At 42.1% G+C, this 18,924-nt stretch overlaps 1 protein-coding gene across 3 annotated transcripts; it reads right to left on the reverse strand.

Annotated features, from left to right (window-relative positions):
- Window positions 1–1,930: 1,930 nt before the first annotated feature.
- Window positions 1,931–17,086, reverse strand: zbtb4 (zinc finger and BTB domain containing 4). 3 transcript variants are annotated; one of them, XM_053238688.1, is made up of 3 exons: window positions 16,960–17,086; window positions 15,338–15,490; window positions 1,931–11,244 (listed from the first exon to the last, which is right to left on the reverse strand). In XM_053238688.1, the coding sequence occupies exons 2-3, from the start codon at window positions 15,388–15,390 to the stop codon at window positions 6,165–6,167; spliced, it is 5,133 nt and encodes a 1,710-aa protein (XP_053094663.1). In that variant the 5' UTR covers window positions 15,391–15,490; window positions 16,960–17,086; the 3' UTR covers window positions 1,931–6,164. The 3 variants fall into 3 exon arrangements, with proteins under 3 accessions (XP_053094663.1, XP_026770969.3, XP_053094664.1); XM_026915168.3 differs by lacking the exons at window positions 15,338–15,490; window positions 16,960–17,086 and adding an exon at window positions 14,463–14,709; XM_053238689.1 differs by lacking the exons at window positions 15,338–15,490; window positions 16,960–17,086 and adding an exon at window positions 12,501–13,688.
- Between the last annotated feature and the right edge of the window lie 1,838 nt (window positions 17,087–18,924).

The raw sequence follows: 18,924 nt of genomic DNA on the forward strand, positions 1-18,924 counted from the left end.
TCCTTTTATATGTAACTATATATCGATAAAAAGTAAAACATGTCGTTCTTTAATAAATTAAATCTGACCGGAGAGCTCAGTCGGTCCAGATCGGGAACAGCATCTCCAACACCACCGCACTGAGCACTGGGGCTCCACAGGGCTGTGTGCTCAATCCATTGCTGTTCACTCTGCTGACTCACGACTGTGTAGCAATGCACAGCTCGAATCACATCATCAAGTTCACCGATGACACGATCGTGGTGGGTCTCATCAGCAAGAATGATGAGTCAGCATACAGAGAGGAGATGCAGCGGCTAACGGACTGGTGCAGAGCCAACAACCTATCTCTGAACGTGGACAAAACTAAAGAGATGGTTGTTGACTTCAGAAGAGCACAGAATGACCACTCTCCGCTGAACATCGGCGGCTCCTCCGTGGAGATCGTCAAGAGCACCAAGTTTCTTGGTGTTCACCTGGCTGAGAACCTCACCTGGTTGCTCAACACCAGCTCCATAGCCAAGAAAGCCCAGCAGCACCTGTACTTTCTGACAAAACTGAGGAACACACATCTGATTGGTAGCTCAGTGGTTAAGATGTTCGATTTCTGATCGGAAGGTTGAGAGTTCAAATCCCAGCACCACCAAGCTGCCACTGCTGGGCCCTTGTGCAAGGCCCTTAACCCTCAACTGCTCAGTTGTATAAATGGGATAATTGTAAGTCAATCTGGATAAGGGCGTCTGCCAAATGTTGACATCTACACCTCACACTGCATCCGCAAGGCCACAAGCATTGTGGATGACCCCACACACACACTCTTTACCCTCCTGCTGTCTGGTAAACGGTACCGAAGCATTCAGGCCCTCACAACCAGACTGTGCAATAGTTTCTTCCCCCAAGCAAACAGACTCCTCAATACTCAGAAACTGGACTGAAGGAACACACAAACATATACACATACAACTGAGCATCACAACTCCATCCTCCCTGCAATTTTTTTTTTGCACATGTTTATGCTGCTACAATACTTATTATACTGTACATAGGCTGCTACTCTTATGTTTACACTGTTTCAGCTACTTGTACTCTTGTACTCTTTGCACTATTGTCACTAGGTTCACTTTTAAGCAGAACTGCGTACTGGTCGGCCCTGCACTGGGACTTACTGTGTCCACTGTCTGTCCCAGTAGTCATTGTACTGTCTTGTACTGTTTTGTACTGTCTTGTGCTGTCTGCACATGTTTGCACTTGTGCACTTTATGTATAAATTATGTCGCCCCTTGTAGTTCTGTGTTGTTCTGTGTTTGTCTTATGTAGCATCTTGGTCCTGGAGAAACATTGTTTCGTTTCACTATGTACTTGTATATGGTTTAAATGACAATAAACTCCACTTGAACTTAAACTTGAACTTGTAGTTGTTGGAAAATTGCTGTTGTATAAGAGGAATAAAACACTCTGGGATGTCCTGTTATTGGAAAATAATCATTTATAATCAATTTACAGTGGTAATAGTAACTCTGCTTCACAGAGGGCTACATCACACCAACCTGTTGTTGATTATTTTCCTATAACAACACTCCAACAAGTGTTTTATTCTTTACTTATTCAGATCACTTTTATAAATTATACGACAAAGATCATTTAGCAAAAAGGTTTCATAAAGCAAAAAATTTCCATTCTGAAACATCTGGATCTAGATTTTGTGCTTTTGGATTTTTTTTTTATTATTTCTTTTACTTTAAATATGTAAATAGTATGAAGAATTAAAAAGTACTTCAATAATAAACTAGTCTGACAGCACAATATCTGTTTTCTCATCTCCTTTACTTAGTAACATTGTAGCTCTGGTGCGAAATGTAAAAGTTTTTAAATTAAATGCTTCAGTTACCAGAGACTACGGTGCATTCATTGTCTCGACCATGGAACTGATTCAAAACTCTTTAGTAGGTCATCAGGTTAATACTTTATTTGTATGGTTGTAGCATGGACAGAGGGCGACTGAAGAACTAGAGCGAAGAAATAAAGGAAGGTGAACAAAAAAATTATAGATTATTACAGGCTTGATTTGGCAATGTGTTAACAGACCCTTTGTGTGAAGAAGAAGTCAACAAGAAACAACCAAACATTTCAGGAAACATTTCAGGCCAAATATGTTAACCTCTAAAACAATGGCACAAATGTAGCTTGTACATTTTCACAATACCGGGACAAAATCCATCACATGCCTACGACTAGACCTGCTGAACACACATACGTAGCTAAACGTTTAGCTATTTGGACTGAATATTGATGTCTCTATCGGGGTCTTCTGCTGGTTTCATCTGGCTTTGTGTGTTGCTTGTATTTGCGTTTTAAGAACAGCTAAAAAACAAACAGTGTGTGGGGTGTGTGACCCTTGATACAGGATGTAGGTGCATCCACCTACACTTGTTCTGTCATTTTACCTGCAAAGACCATATTTTGGTGGCATATTTCAGGCAAACGAAACTGCCTTGAAATGTTTTCCTGCTTGCAGGACACTAGAATAAGTCCTTAGTTATTCAACATTCACATTGTGAGATTTTTTTTTCAATAATAATAATAATAATAATAACAATAATAATAATAATACACTGGTACATGAAATTACAAATTTGAAATTTGGTTTGGTAATCAAAATTTTGGTAAAGTGCATGATCATAAATTAACATAATGTGTGTTCTTGTTTTGTGAGTAATTTATACATCTGCTTTTTTTACTTGTTTATGAAATATCAACAGCTTTTACGGACATTGTTTATTTAACAGGTTATATTACTCATGAGCAGTGTTGGGTAAATAAGGAAATTTAAAAATTGCACAATTCAAATATAATAAGTAATGTCAAGTTTAAGATTACATAAAAAAATCTTATCTTTTGGACTGCTTTTGGGCTATGTCACAGTACAAAAAATAAGAATAATATATCTATTTGACTACTTTATTTAGTACCAAAAAAGTCTCATTGGTAACATATACATATATATTTATTTTCAGAGAGCTGTCATGCACCATCTAGCACTGTAAAACACATCTTTGTGCTAATTCGTTAAAGGTTTGCGTTATGTTTATGTAACAGTCCCATCGTCATCTATTATTAAAGGTACAGTTTGTAAATTTAAATTTCAAACATATCATGGAAAAATGTGAGTCACAATATGGCGTTGCATTAGATCACACTAGTTTTGTTGTTTCAGGCTTCTGTTTGCATTTTTCTGGCCCAGAAATGAGCTCCGTCCCTAGATAGAACAGAGCTGCTTAAAATTACACACTGTTCCTTTAACAGTTGGAATGATTATTTGTAACAGCTGGAATGATTTGATTAAAATAAAATAGTTAGCAAAGTAACTCCAAGGTCAATCCAAAAAAAAAAGAAAATTAGTCGTATTTCGGTTATGGCGATGCGGTTATGCAGCTCATAGGCAGATTCAGTGGTGTCAAAAATCCAATTCAAAGTAATCCATAAAAAAGTAACAGCAGTCTGATCACAGATATTTCATAACGTATCCTACTCTGATTAATCAGATTGCATGTAGTCTGTTCCAACCCGACACTGCTCATGAGGAAAATGTGCAAGGAGAATTTAACAACAGATTGGTAGGGGTCCAAAACCAAACTCTGATTTGGTGGCAAGCCTCACGGGATATGGTGCTTGTTTTGGTTTTCCTTTTCCTTAAATGTGCTCTGACACACACACACACACACACACACACTACGTGAAAGTACCTACACCCAAGAAAAGCAACAAATCTTCTCATTGTGTTCAGAAATGAACAGTGCTGCGGCTTCAATGCACTCACTTCAAAAGGAGAGGATAAAATGTTCTGTAGGGAAGGGGAAAGGGGAAAAATCACAGTGTGAGTGATTTGTGTTTGTGGGGACTTTTATAAGTCAACAGCATATACTGTAACTGTGTAAAAGTCATGAAGCACAGCTTCAGGGTGGGGGGTGCTCTGTTTTTTTTTTGGTTTCAGTTTTAAGTTAAAACGATAGAACAAAAAAGATTAATTGAAAATAGACAGCTTTACAGCAGATAGTATTTCAAGCCAACCATCAGCAAAAAAAGAAAGAAAAAAATCAACAGAACCACACATGTGAAAGAAAGCAAAGTGATGATTGTTATGGCAATACCAGAGGATAATGAAGAAGCGAGTGCTGCTCATGCGTTATGATTATATTGAATCCAAGTTCCTAGACATGTTTCTAAGACTACTGTATATATGTGAATACCTCATAGCGGTTCATTATTACATGTTATTTTTCAAGTCAGAAAACATCTACCATACTGTTCATGTTTTTTTAACCTCATGACTAAAATTACATTCATATTCGTGTGCACTTGAAAGACCACCTTCAAGCGCAATCCTCACAAATCTCACAAATCTCTCTATCAAAAAGGGAAAAATAGGTAAAATAAACAAATTATATTGTTTTAAAAAGATATATATAATATATATATATAAAAACAGGAAAGTCCTAAAGGAGTGTTCAGGCCACTCCAGGTCAGTGAGCAATTTTTCTTTTTCTTTCTTTTTTCTTTTTCTTTTTTTCAAGTCCTAAGCATTGCAACTCAGACCACGCGCGGACGTCAGGAGGAGCTGACGTCAACTCTTGCTGTTCTGTGCACTGCAGAGGAGACGTGGAGAAAGACGGTTGGCTAGCCAACATTACCCCCAGCTCACACGTAACAGGCTTCCTTAGATCATGTCCGCCTGAAAAACGGTATTCACCAGCTGCTTAGAGCTTTATTTTCTGCGACTTTGTAATGGAAGTTCTACTGGCGATAACAGACTCGCTGCACTTTGCTCCACTTCCCTCCCACTCTCTCTGTCGCTCTCATCTGCTTTTTACCTCGGTCTCTCTCAGATTTCAGTCAAGTAAATGGAGTGTCTTTGGTGGACACCAGGGGGCACTGGGGAGGAGAAGGCCACTAAAACTTATTTTCCTTTCTACAAACGACGATAAGATAATTGACGAGTACTCAGATGTTTAAAAAAAAGGTTTGTGTCCAGTTCTTCACTTGAGCCTCCTAGCAATCATTCCAACAACTTCTACAAACATACTGTGTACATGCCATTGCAAAATGCAGTCCATCCTTAATTGCCATTAAATTACCAAGCAACCATGATGCTGGTTAGTTAAAAAAAAGATCACATATGAACAAACTCCATCCAATATGACATGTAGGTAAGCTATCAAAGCTGCTAAGTTGTGACTGACGAAGGATGAACCTCATCTAATTTTACTACTTGCTGATTTACAAAAAGTTGTAACAGCCTCTCCAGGAATGATGCTCATATATCCGCATCGATATCAATATCCGTTTAACTGAACCAGGCGGATATAGCAGAAACGTTGCTGGCTACAACTGTGCAGTGCATGCACACATCACCCTCAAGACACCCACACACACAGAGCAGACGCTCACATCGAAGCCAGTACTGAAAATACACACAACAGAACCTACATAATGTTGTAAAAAGACAGCTACCCCAAACTACATGCATGATGAGAGGTTGAAACACACACACACACACACACACACACACACACACACCCATAAAACTGCTTATATGCTATTGTCTTCCTTCACTGAATTGAGTGTGTATCTTTCCATTTTAGAATGAAGAGCTTGGCCCCTATATTATTTCTATTTGCAGTAATAAAAGCCTATAACAGACCTACAAATATGATCGTTATTGGTATACTGTCACTAGTGGAAAGCACACTATTTTTTTTTTTGTCTTTTTTTTCCAGAAAATACACCCTGTTAGCTGTCCAGATGTATTATTTATACCAGTTATTACAACAAATCTGAGAGGACGGATAACCAAGCTCTAACTCTTCTAAAGAGGGAGAGGAGTGGTGTGTCAGAGGTTTGTTTTGCCATTGGCAAGGGGAAGAGGTCCATGATGGACCAGTAGATCACCAGATCACCAGATCACAACCTCCCCTTTACCCATAGGTCCTACCTCCAAGGCACCTCTCCATTACTTCACTATATTTAATTTTGTACATACACCTATGGTTTTTGCTACTTTTCCAAAGAGACTTAAACATCTGTGCAAGTAGTTCAGTTAACAAACAGCAACAACACATCTTCCGTCTAAGGTCTGGTCCTCTTATAAGCTGTACAGTATTCCTTCAGTGCTGCAGCTCCACATACGCTCATGGGTTGTCACTGTTTCGCTTTGTGCTACTGCTGCTATTATATAGGCTGGGGTTCACTACTAAAGGGTGGGGCAAAGGGGCACCTACTGCAGCATAGTTGAAAAGAGTAGGTAAAAAGGGCAAGGGCTCAACTTTGTCCCCTGGTGCCATCATATTGAGAGCCATGGGCAGGGTGGCGAGGTTGTATGGGTATGGTAGTAGCTGTGGGCCATAGAGGAGTTGATAGGGATCGGGGTAAAAGGGCAGTTTTGTTGAGTCAGTATGGGGTACCATCTTCCCCAGTGCACCAAAAGACAAGGGTGCAGAAGGGTATGACATGAGCATCTGGTCCTCCTGTTTCTTACCAGAGCAGTACCCTCCTGGTATGATTAAGGGAAGTGCATACTCCTGAACAGGATAGCCAGATTCTCTACAGAGATCTCTTGAAGAGGTGCTGTCCTTTGTCTCTGGCTCTGAATGGGGCACTTGGGAGTGCAGCACAGAACGAGAAGAGGGGGGCTCACTGCTGTGATCTGAACCTGTTGGAAGCACAGATCTTTGTTTCTCAGCACTGTGCGTGCCTTGGTGTGCTTGGTTTGTCTCTAAATGTGAACGCAACTGTAGGTTCAAAGGTCTCGGAGAGTGACTAGGGGACTGTGGGTGCCGTTGTGGTGGTCCTTTGTGAGTGGTTTGAATGACAGAACATGTGGGAGAGGGAACAGGGCTCAGTGGCTCCTCTTTGGGCACTATGAGCATCACATCGTCCGTGGATCGAATTTTGTTGGTCGAGTATTGGTATGCAGTTTGCTGGGAAAACTCCCTCTCCCTTGCCAGTATCGTTGGCATGGACAGATCTTCTGCTTGGATGCTGCAAGCCGTTCTGGATACTCTAAGATCTTGAGCCTCTTGTGCAGCCTCTTGTGAGGGATCACTGATGTGAATTTCCTTATGTTGCTGTGTTTCTACCTCTTGATCACTCAAAATACTCTCTTTGACTGGTTGTAATGCAGTGGATATAGATGGATCTGCATCTGTTCTAAACGTTTCTGCCATTTGGACTTGACAGACTTGGTTTGGTCTGTCAGTGGGTGTGAGGCTTCTTCTCCTCTGATCCTGTGCATCTAGACTCCGTTTTTCAGGAGTTCGGAAGTCCAGGCATTCAGCTCCATTCATTACCAGCACACTGGGGAGAGTAGGGGAGATGACTTTTGACCTTTCTGGTGTTGGGCTGAGTCTAACTGGGGAAGATACAGTGCTCAAATGCGAACTCTGGATTTTGTCAATAGCTGCTAACTTTGGACTTTCACCAGTAGCTAATCTTTGGTGCTCTTCATTCCTTTCACCTGTCTGTTTCTGTGTGTGTTGAGAATCTGATTTGAGATAGTTTATAACTGGGATGGGCTGCGCATGCCTAGGTGTATTGTCCGAATCTGTCCTTTGAACTTTGTCTACCTCTGGTACCACAGTACTGTGACTTTGGATGTCCAGGACTGGCTGAATGGTCTCTGTAGTGTTGCCTAGCTCATGCCTCTTCAGGTGGCAGTTTAGCGCAGCAGCAGTCTTACATACTTTATCGCACTGTGAGCAGGTATATCTAGTCAATGGCCTTCTTCCCAACCGAGCTGAACTCCCCTTTTCTAAGAACCGCCTGTTTAATACACTGCTTGTCTCCTCTAATTCCATTGAATTCTCCTTGCTTGATGACTCTGAATTACATGAAGCAGAGGTAGGCAGAGGTTTATTTTTTGGGTGACTGGTTCTCTGATGTTCCTCTAATTTGGTCTGAGAAGGGAAAGTAGCTCTGCAAAGTAGACACACAAACTCAAATAGATGTGTTAGCTCATGTTTGTCTCGCTTCCTCGAACTGGAGAACCAGCGGCCACAAGATCCACATTCAGAGGCCTGGTCCCCAGACCAACGTTGTTTGATGATAGGGGAAACTGTGTGTTGAGAATTCAGAGTGGATTGGGATAAAGCTGTGGAGAAAGAAAGGTCACGCTTTCCAGGACCCCCCTTTTCTTCCTCCTTCTCTTCTGTTATTGTGGGAACACAAGGAGGTTGAGTGTCGTCTTTGATCTCCTTCTGATGAAAAACTTCTTTTTCCTCCTCTTTTACTTCATCTTTTTCTTCTTCCTCTAAACCATCCCCCCCTGTGTTTACATCATTCATTAGTCTTTCTGCTCTCTTCATCAGCCGCAGCGATCGTTTGTAGTGCATTTTGCGCTGCCAGCTCTTGATCTTCTGCATATGTAAGGCCTTTCTCTTGGGCTTATATGAATAATAGGGTCTCCACAGGTTGTCTTCTCCATCATGATCATTCCTGTCCTCCCTGACTTCTTGTCGGAAGAAATACTTCCTCACCTTGCCTGGCAGTTTAGAATCACTTTCTTCCTGGCTGGAACTGCGATGACCATGGTGTTTGCGGTGGTGGTGATGGGTATGCCGTGGTTCTCTCTGCTCTCCATGCAGGAAGCTGCCCTTTTTGTCTTTACTTGGTGGATTTTTGTCTCTCATGAGGTCTGTCTCAGATATGCTTCTTTTGACAATAGCCTCTTCTCCTATACGTACAGTGATCTGACAAAGAGGCCCACTCCCTTTGACCTCTGAACCCACAGATATGGGAACCACCTTGCTTGACTCACTCTTGGTATGAGCTTTTCGTCCCTTGTGAATCTTTTCTGCTGGCTGTTGGATTTTTGAGACTTCTGTACGTGAGCTGGTTGTGTCCCACTTACTATGGGCATGTGTATGATCTTTTTGCGTATGCTTTTTAAGTGTTTTTTGCAAAGTCTTATCCATTGCATGACTGCTCTCAGAAGGACATTTTCCATCCCCAGAGGGTGTCTTATCTCTTTGAACAATGACAGAGGATGGGAGTGCTGTGCTATGCATAATGACTGAGGGTTTGCTATGGCCAAATGTAATGACAGAAGAAACTGCTGTCTCTGGGCTTTTGACATTTTTGGTTTTGATGCTGCTGTTGCCAGAGAGATGTAAATCTGACCCTTCCTTCTCATTAACCTCTTCTGGTACCTCTTCCTGGGCTGTTGCCAGCTTCCTGCACTGCTCTGTGTCCATCTTGATCAGGAAACTCTCAGGATCAGGCTTAATGTCTTGGGGATGAATGTCCTTAAGGAAGGAATCCAGTTTACTGGGGCCCAGACTTGGAGGGAGGCTGCAGCCTAAAGGCAAAGGCAAGGTAGCTGATGGGTCAGGTTTGAGCAGTCCATCGGCCAAAGCTTGGTTGTATGTCTTATAGGGCCTTTTTTGAGAGCGCATGGGTAGTAGGCGGTAAAGTTTAAGTGCATTAACTTTCTGCTTATAGCCCCCATTGGCTGTCTTCTCACTTGAGATAAGGCCAGGACTAATGCCATGGAATGCCTTCTGGTGTGTCTTTAGGTTGTAGTAGGTAGGAAAGGCCTCCCAGCAAAATATGCACTGGTATCGCCTTTCACCAGTGTGCCACACCTCATGTTTGGTGCGGTACTCTGCAAGAGCAAAAACCTTGTCACAATAGTGGCATGGGTACTTCCGACGCCATGAGTGCACATTAGAGTGACGCTTGAGACTTGACAGAGTCATGTAGGAGCGTTCGCACACTGAGCAGAAGTAAATGATATGTCCATCAACAATCTTAACAAAGTGATCCTCATCCGTGAGGGCATCACTGTGAGACATTGCCCTGGCATGATGTCCTTGAAGGCCTCGTCCTTTCTTTATGGGTCGTCCAGGTCCTGTTTCTTGTCCAAGCTGTTCTGGCTCTGTTGCCTCATTTGTTTTCTCCACATTCCCCTCCTCCAAAGGTTCCTGTTTGGGCTGGATGGAGAAAGCTGGCAGTGCTTGCCGACAGGTGGCCTCATGGGACTGCAGTCTTTTATTATGGATAAAGGCTTTGCCACAATGGCGGCAGCTGAGAAGTCGTCCACCCCGATGAAGGCGCATGTGCACAGTGAGGGACGAGGCGGTGCTGAACAGACGGTGGCATACCCCACACAGCAGCTCCGGTTTTGGCACTGCTTGATAGGAGTCATGGAAGGATGGAGGAGGGAGGGTCAATGGAGAGACAGAAGGGGGTGAAAGAGGAGGAGGGCTTGATGAAGATGATGGTGGGTTTATACTGGGAAGAGGGAGGCTCAGTTCAACATGCAGACTGTTTCCTTTACGTTTTTTGCCTTTTGCGCTTTCAATGTCCTTTGTCACCTGACCTTGGTAGGCTCTTGCACTCAGGTTGAACAAGATATGTGCAGTCTCCGTTGTTGAGTGTTCTGGGTAGTCATTAGGAAGACTAGCTCCAGATGTCTCTCTTGAGTAGTCCATTTTAGCAGATGTGTGCAATGCAGATGTTGGAAAGTGGGGGCCACTGCCAGCCACAGAAAAAGACATAGTGGATTTGCAGTTCTTACTGACAGGTGCAGTCAAATCAATGGGGAGAGTGGAGGAGGAAGAGCAGGAAAGGTAGTCTGATTTTGATCCTTTGGACAATGGTTTGTCTCTAAGAGTTTCCTCCTTCCACGCAGTGCTATTCGAAGCATCTCTATCAAATGCTATAGAAGAGGAAGGGGGATGAATTATGGGACAGTGCTTTTGTGCAGAGAAACCAGGCAGTCCAGCGCTGATTGGAAAACTGAGAGATATCCTTGTTGTTTTGGTACCATCCACTTCATCTGTCCCTTCTCCCATCCTGTCTCCTCTTATCTGTTTATTTCTGTGTTTCATTTGAGTCTTTTCCTTTAGTACTTTGAGACACTTTTTCAGGCCACCCACTTCAAACAGACCCTTAAGGAAGCAAGATGCGTAAATGCAGTTCAGCAAGTTCAGAAGTACTGAACAGAGCGAGGTAATAGTTAGAACCGTGTCCACCACTGGAATGGAAGATTGGCAGGCATTCAAGGAAGGAGGAGAGTGAGTTGGAGAAAAGTTCAATCCTTGGATGTAGATGTTGTACACAGCGAAGATTCTTAGATGGATGTAAAATCGAGTCTTCTCATAGAGTGAAACAGGGCCAGCCAGGTGCTGTTCATTTAGCTCCAAGGGTACAATGCTGGTGTGGAGGGGGTGCCAGCCGTCCATTCTGGACACCATGACCCCACCCCCAAACCTGAAAAACAGACAGAAAAGTATTTAAATAAGCTTGTCTGCAAGCATCTGATGAAGGCACAAAGATGATGAAAGCATTGCATCTCAAAAACCAAACTTAATTTTGAATAATGTCATTAAACAGTATAAAACATGCATTTCAATTAAATTAAAAATAAACAGCGTTAGTTTTAGTCATCCTCATTTTAAGTTTCAGTATTACAAAGTCAGAAAAAACTTAGCGATCAGTACCACTGTTCCACAGCAATGCTTTCACTTCTTTTTCTTGAGTCCAATTGTATCATTCCCCAGCTTAAACAAAAATATTGATGGTATATTTCTATAAACATGTGTAAGGCAGCATATGTTAAAGATTTGACAGAGAATGGTGGTGGCGTGTGTGTGTGTGTGTGTGTGTGTGTGTGTGTGTGTGTGCTGGGGGTGGGGGGGGGGGGGGGGGGTGTTTAAATGATCCCTCTAATCCACCCTCTGTATATCATTTGAGGTAGAAACCCAAAGTTCAAGAACCACAACAATTTGCGTAGTCTTTTCTAGCAATCTAGCAATGTTCTAGCAATGTTCATCAAAATTTATGGGCTAGCTGGATTAATTCTGTCTTTTTATATATTTAAACAAGCATGTACACTTTATTTAAGTACTTGCAATTACGCTACACATGAAAAATCGCCAGTCATGTTTTTCTGCCTGTGTTTTAGCCATGCAGGCAGGCCTCTGTAAAATTCCACAAGCAGCCCTGAACACACTGAAACTAGGTCAGCACTGTTATTGCAGAGCGAGAGAGCGAGAGAGACGGAGAGAGGCGGTGAAAAAGAGCCAGGCCAGAGACAGGAACAGCCAAACACACAGACACACGCGCACACACACACACACACACGCACGCTGCACACACACACACACACACACACACACACACACATTAACAGGGACAAGCACACACAAGCACATACTCTCTACCACAGCCATGCACACACCTAGCACTATTGGAAGGCGCATACCAACCGGTTTGCCTGTAAACAAGCCACCTGACAGGTAGTGTCACCAGAACACCACAAACATAGCCACTGACTGTGCAAAGGAAGGACCAAAAAATAGGGCTGTAATTATAGATGTTACATAATCTACAGCGACAGGAAGTGCACAAGAAGAAAAGCAAAACTTGTCAAGGCAAGCAGTAAATTTTCACTGTTTATCAATTGTATCAATTACATACATTAAACATATTGTGAAATATTAAAGAATAAGTGACCAACACTGCACCTGTTTCAATCCATGTGACCATGACAGGCTCAGAACAGGGAAAAAATGCTTACAAGGGGTTCCACATGTCAAAATTTGTTTTGTGCTATGGATGAGGAAATGCATCTGTCCCTGTTTCCGTCACCCTTTGTGCGTGACGCACACACTGCCTCTCAACAAGCCGTCCTTAGCTCAAGAGCCTGGCCAAGCGTGACAGGGGCTTTACCGCCACCCTCCCTTTCATCCCCAGCACTCCGGCTCCCCCCTACTCGAATATGCAACCTCCTGAAACAGTTAGAGAGACAAACATTCGAGGGACTGTCTGTACTACCCTTAAAAATGTCCTGTAAAAGTAATGGAGGAAAAAATAAATATTGATTTATCTCTCTATGTCTTTCTATGTTTATTTGCATGTCATACGCAACTCATTAGCAACTGACAGAATAGGTTAGGAAAGAAGGAAATCTGTGAAGTGAAGTCATGTCGGTAAAGAAGAAGGTGCTCTTAGATTATGCGTAGATATCCTATATACTGCAAGGATGTTTCCATATTTTTATTTAGTCATTAGTAATGAGACAAAACAGAACTCTGGAAAAGAGTAAACTATGAAGGCCTTTGGTTTCCATGAGGCCTGCAACTCCGGACTGGGCAGAGCCGGACTGTGAAATGGGGGCTGTGACTAGATCCTGAACTCTGAACAACCCCCCTGGCCAAAAAACATGGTTGAGCCAGCCAGAGGGAAGGGAGGAGAGGGGAGATGGTGGAAAAGAGTAGATTGGCAGTGAGGGGTGAGGAAGAACAGGGTGGGAGCAGGAGGTATGGATGGGTTAAGAGGTGGAAGAGGTATCAAATCCTGTCCTATATCTTTAAGATGCTCAGGTGCTGAACGTGTATCTCGATAGGCCATGCTCCAGCAGCTGTACCCATGGAAAAAGCCACGCTTGACATGGTCTGCAAGTGACTCCCATAATTCTTTAACTGCAAAAGTCAAATGAAACGGGTAGGAAGAGGATAAGATTGATACCAATGTCCATTTAGAGTTAGAGCTATTTTCCTAAGATCTTGCAGTTTAGAATAAACTTGGCAGGGAGTCCCAATAGATACTTCGTCATCATGTTATAATGGAAATCTGGAGGCTTCGTAAAGTCAAAATGCAACAATGCTAATCACCATTTGAGCAATGACAAGCTCAAATACAGCAAAAAAAAAAACCCACACCCAGATAAATGTTTAGTAAATGAGAAAACTGTTCACTCCTACATCATGATCCCTCTGAGCCCCATGGCCCGTTTCAAACAGGCTGTATGCAAAAAAAAAAAAAAAAAAAAAAAAAAAGAACCTGGTGTACTTTTAACGCATTCGTACATCCCACGAAATGAGCAAAAAAAAAAGAAAAACACAGAACAGTGTGGCCATTTTATAATCGTATTTTTCACATCTGTACACTCACATATTCATATACCAAAACTTGTACCATTTTAGTGATTTCCAACTAAATGTACACTTGCTATAAAACACTAAGTATCGCAAATTATGAGTACAGTAAAATCTGTAGAATGTATCTCCTTAGAAAAAAAAACACGTCTTAGTTTCTGTTAAAACGGAGTGACTCATCGGCCGTGAAAAAGAACTGCGTGGTTGAGCCGCGAGAGGAGAGGATAAGGGAGGCAGGCCTTGTTTAACACCACACACACACACACACACACACACACACACACACACAGTCGCACTTCCACATACGCACAGACGCACGCACACAGGCATGCTCGTGCACACACAAACAGGACAACACTCCTCTCATCTCGCTTCTCGTGTCCTACGCAGAATCCAAACAACAACAACAACAACAACAACAACAGTCGATATGATAGTGGTGAAGAAGAAGAGCACAGGAGCAGGAAGAAGAGAAGAACAAGAAAACAGAAAAGAGTCTGACGGTCTCTTCATTTCTCCGCCAGGCAAGCACACAACAAGACTACGTACCTCGAAAAACCTCCTGCTGCATCTCTGCTGCGATCTGTTCTCTCTCTCTCTCTCTCTCTCGCCCTCCCTCGTTCTGTGTGTGTGTGTATGTGTGTGTATGTGTATGCTTGTCTGCGCCTGTGTGTGTGTGTGTGTGTGTGTGTGTGTGTGTGTGAGAGAGAGTGTGAGTGTGTGTGCGTGCGTGTGCGCGTGAACGAGAGAGCGCAGGCAGCGCACACACAGGCAGCACTATGTAGAGACGGAGGGCAGGGACGACTCTCACACTCCCGAATCTCCCCCTCCTTCTCTCCTTCTTTTCTCTCTTGCCTGCTCTCTCGCCACACACTCTTTCTCCCTCTTGCACTTCACTTTGACTCGGACACACGATTCCAGGGTGTTCTGTCTTTCCCCTCGTTTCACCAACTATCCCACCGTTTTTTCTCCTTTTATCACCCACCCCTCTCTCATCATTTTAATTCCAGTCCCTTTTTTTTGTATTGTTCTTCATACACGCACACTCATGCACTCGCTGTAGCCCATATTACACAAAGCCGGGTGATAGCATAGCAAGCGAACGAGCAAGGGAGCAAGTGAGGGAGGGAGAAAGAGAGAGGGAGAGCAAGAGGACGCCATTTAAGCAGTTTGTTACGAGCACTGCCAGTCCCCAAAATGGCTGAAAACAAACAGGAGCCATGCCAACAGGAAAAAAAACTGGGCACAGAATAGACAGAGGGAAAAGAGATAAAGAGTAAAAGAGAGGAGTGGAGAGAGAAAGAGAGAAAGAGAGAGAGAGAGAGTGAGAGAGAGAGAGAAGACAATACTTTGCTGAAAGCAGAACTCTTTAAATGAAGTGAAGTAGTTGAAAGGAAAGAGAGATCAAAGCAGGGAAGACGTACGCGTGGACATGCTCTTTTGTTTTCCATTTTCTTCTCCGTTTACTGCCCTCCATAAAGAGCTGGAGGTTTATGGTGAGTGGCGCTGAAAGAGCCAAGTAAACATTTTGAAGTTGCTGCAGGAGCAGGCGCAGGTCAGAGTCTGGGTTTGGTGACCTGTGTAAAGCACACACACACACACATATACACACACACACGTATAGGGCCTTGTTAAACCTGACATATCAACCTAGTGTGGAAAACAAAAAAGTGATGGATCTTGCAGTTAAACCCTTGTGCATTTACACATAATAAAGTAGTCCAAAAAAACGGACATATCTGCAAACCCTTACCAGAGATGTGTATGTTTTCAGCAGTGTTTTATTGGGACGCGTGCATTCACAATAGCCATGAAATCAACAGTATTGGTGAAATTGGTGCAGTTATGATCATAACCTGTCATGTTATGCTCATCTTAAGACTCCTATTCCCTCATTTTCACTCATTTGCATACTGCTTGTCTACTGTTACTATTATAATCCCACTATCCTGTGTCACACAGAAGAAGTTCCCCTTTGAGTCTGGTTTCTCTCAAGCTTTCTTCCTCATGTCGTCTCAGCAAAACATTTGCGGCTTGCTCATTAGGGATCTAAATTTACATCTGGATTTCTGTAAAGCTGCATTGTAATGATGTCTATTGTTAAAAGCGCTGTACAAATAAAATCGATAAATTATACATCCTGAATTCCTTCTGTCACGAATGAGAGGCTGGTGGGCATACTGTAAGTGGAAGCACAGTTTTAAAAACCTGACAAATCTGACTCAGCAAGCAAAACCGTAGTCAGTAAACAGACAAATAAGCTGAGCAACGCAGGCAATGAGAAATGGTTCAAAACAGGAAACAATCAGGAAGTAACACTCTGAATTGCAGACTGACAGAATAGCAAAACCTGACAAAGAACAATAATGAGAGAGCAGTTTAAGTACACAGAGCTGATAGGAGCTAAACATGAATAAGTTGAACTAGTGTTCAGGTGAGTGTGAGAGTCACAAACTCCACACTGGATTGGGATCGGGACTAGGGAATCAGCATTTTCTCCTGATATCACTTCATTGTCCTAATGGTTAAAATCGTAGGACAAATATCTTTATCCTCTTTGCTGGTAATGATTTGTTGTGTTCAGACATGTGCAATTCCCCTGAAAATATCAGTGCCTCCTGACAATTTCCTGGAAATTGCACTAGGTTTCTTCCTGGTACATCACTGCATCAATTTTCTATGTATTTCAACTTTTGCATTCACATTAGGCTATGTCCTGATTAATTTCTGTTAAATTCCAGATTAAAGTTTCTATGAAAAGGCTTGAAAGCTGTGACTTGATTCTGTATGTTTTTATGTATTTACTTTTGAAACAGGAAGTCAAATGATGGGTGGGTTGAAATGCTTTAGTGATTACATAGTGATTAGATACAACAGCCAGTAATAATAATAAAATATAATAAAGCCAATGATTATTGAGAATAAAGCCAAATAATAAAGCCAATCATTCTGTAGATATGCCATACCACATTCTCACCGAAACTTGACAGTTACTTAGCAAACTAATTAAATATGGAGAACAGTGAAAAGTTTAATGATTTCTCACCCCTGCCTTCAAACACGCCAAGTAGATGCCGTGCGTTTTTGGAGTTATGGCACTGGTTCTTGAATCGAGGTCGCGCAGCAGAGGGGCCAATGGTAAAGGAGAGCTGCGAGATCATCATCCTCGGAAACATCTGACTTGTCTGAGTGGTATAAGGTGATATCACTGAGTCTTATTGTTGGAGAAGCTCTGATGGTGTATAAAGATATTATTATGGTCTCAATCAGTTTAAAGTAGCAACATTCCTACATTGAACAAGTTGATAAAACTTTTCTATAAACGCCAACTGGCACAAAAATGAACAAACTCACCCTCTTCCAAATGAACAAACTCCAAGCCAAGGTTTGGACAGTGAAAAACACACCAACGAACCATGTTTACTGCTAAAGAGCTGCTACTGTAGACCAAGGCACGCCCCTGGGGGCGGGCATAAATGCTCTAGAGAGCCTTTAATTGGACAAACACAAGACGAATACAGGATGAGTCATCAAAAAAAAAAATTGTAATCATTTTCCTGAAAGTGACAAGCGACAAGTGACAATAAAACTAAGACTAGAATACCTCCAAAACTATTTTTAATTGTATTTTTATATCGAGATATCTAGAGCACTAAGGGATAGGTATAAAAATATTTCAGAGGTACTGAAATTTAAATTTGCATAAGTGAAAAGGGATCAAGTAACTAGAATTATGTCTGGTAATGCAGCCTTCAGAGTATCACACTTTGTGATTAAACATTTTAATAAAGAGGAAACACTACATTGCTTTCCCTTTGGCTTTTTTTTTTCCTCTCTCTCCTCACCTCTCTGGACATCTATCACCTATTTTTATTTCCATTTAATTCTCGGGCGTGCGTCATTACATACACGCTTCCCAGTCCATGTCCCCTCTCTGCCCCTCTCTTTATTTCCCCTCCTTTCCCTCTCCCTCGTTTTCTCACCTCACATTGTGTACCAGGCCCCTTGTCTCCATGGGAACTCGCCTGGAACGGGTGGCGCTCTTATGATCCCGCCGGCTTTTCAAGGAACTTTGTCATTCCTTTTTTTTCCCCCTCATTCATTTTCCTGACCAATTTATCTGTTTATCTCTTTGTGCCTCATGCTGAGTACAAGTGTCCGGCAATTGGTGTATGGATTTTGTGGTTTAGTACGTGCCAGGCCACATATGTTCCAGTGTTCCCTCCCTGCAGGCTGCCGTTGACTCTGCGAGGGAAGTTCAGCGCAGATCCGTTTGTGTTCATTCGCTGCAAAGTCATCCTGCTTTTCAGGGTGGAAATGGGTAGGCCACAGCCTCGCAGCCACAGAAATGAGAAGTAACTGGAAAATCTGTCGAGGATTGTGGCTCTGGAAATCCTTAAAGAACGCTTCTCTTGGTGCATCGGGTTCAGGATCGTGCCGTGCCAAAGCGATATTTCACTGTCGCTGCAGGAGTTTGCAAGTTACATAACGTCTGAGACTCTTTCTAATCCAGTTGTTTCTCCTGTCTATGACTCAAAAACATTTAAACCATTAAAAAAACATTTCTTTTAAACCATTAACCCCTTAAACCTTCAGCTTATTATTCAGTTATTCATGTTAAAGCATCCATAAAATGTTATATTTTGGATTCATTTTTATTTAATTCATTTCACAGTACTGTAATCTTCTCTCAAATATTTTGCTTGATTTTACATATCACAATTAAATATTAAAAATAAAAAAGAAGTTTCCCTGAACATTAATTTTAACCTGTTAACCCACTTATTCAGTTCTTCTTGTCAAACCATTATTCACTAACTACTATGAATAATTCAGTAACTACAGCTCCCATTGTTCCTGGGAGTATAAATCATTTATGTACATTAGTTAATGTTTAATATGTTGTTAATGCACATTAAACTACTAAATTGACCTGGGAACATCTCTACACATTTACCTTTATTGAAAATGCCAGAATATTTGAATGTTCATGAATATGCAATTTAAAAAT

Source organism: Pangasianodon hypophthalmus, chromosome 12 (assembly GCF_027358585.1).
Source record: "Pangasianodon hypophthalmus isolate fPanHyp1 chromosome 12, fPanHyp1.pri, whole genome shotgun sequence".
Classification (NCBI taxonomy): domain Eukaryota; kingdom Metazoa; phylum Chordata; class Actinopteri; order Siluriformes; family Pangasiidae; genus Pangasianodon; species Pangasianodon hypophthalmus.

Bases quoted from the DNA above. Each gene is read 5' to 3' on its own strand.
- zbtb4 (XM_053238688.1), bottom strand. From the start codon at position 15,390: ATGGAGGGCAGTAAACGGAGAAGAAAATGGAAAACAAAAGAGCATGTC. The intron at 11,245-15,337 runs GTACGTCTTCCC...TCTGTTTTTCAG, and splicing joins ACAAAAGAGCATGTCCACGC to GTTTGGGGGTGGGGTCATGG.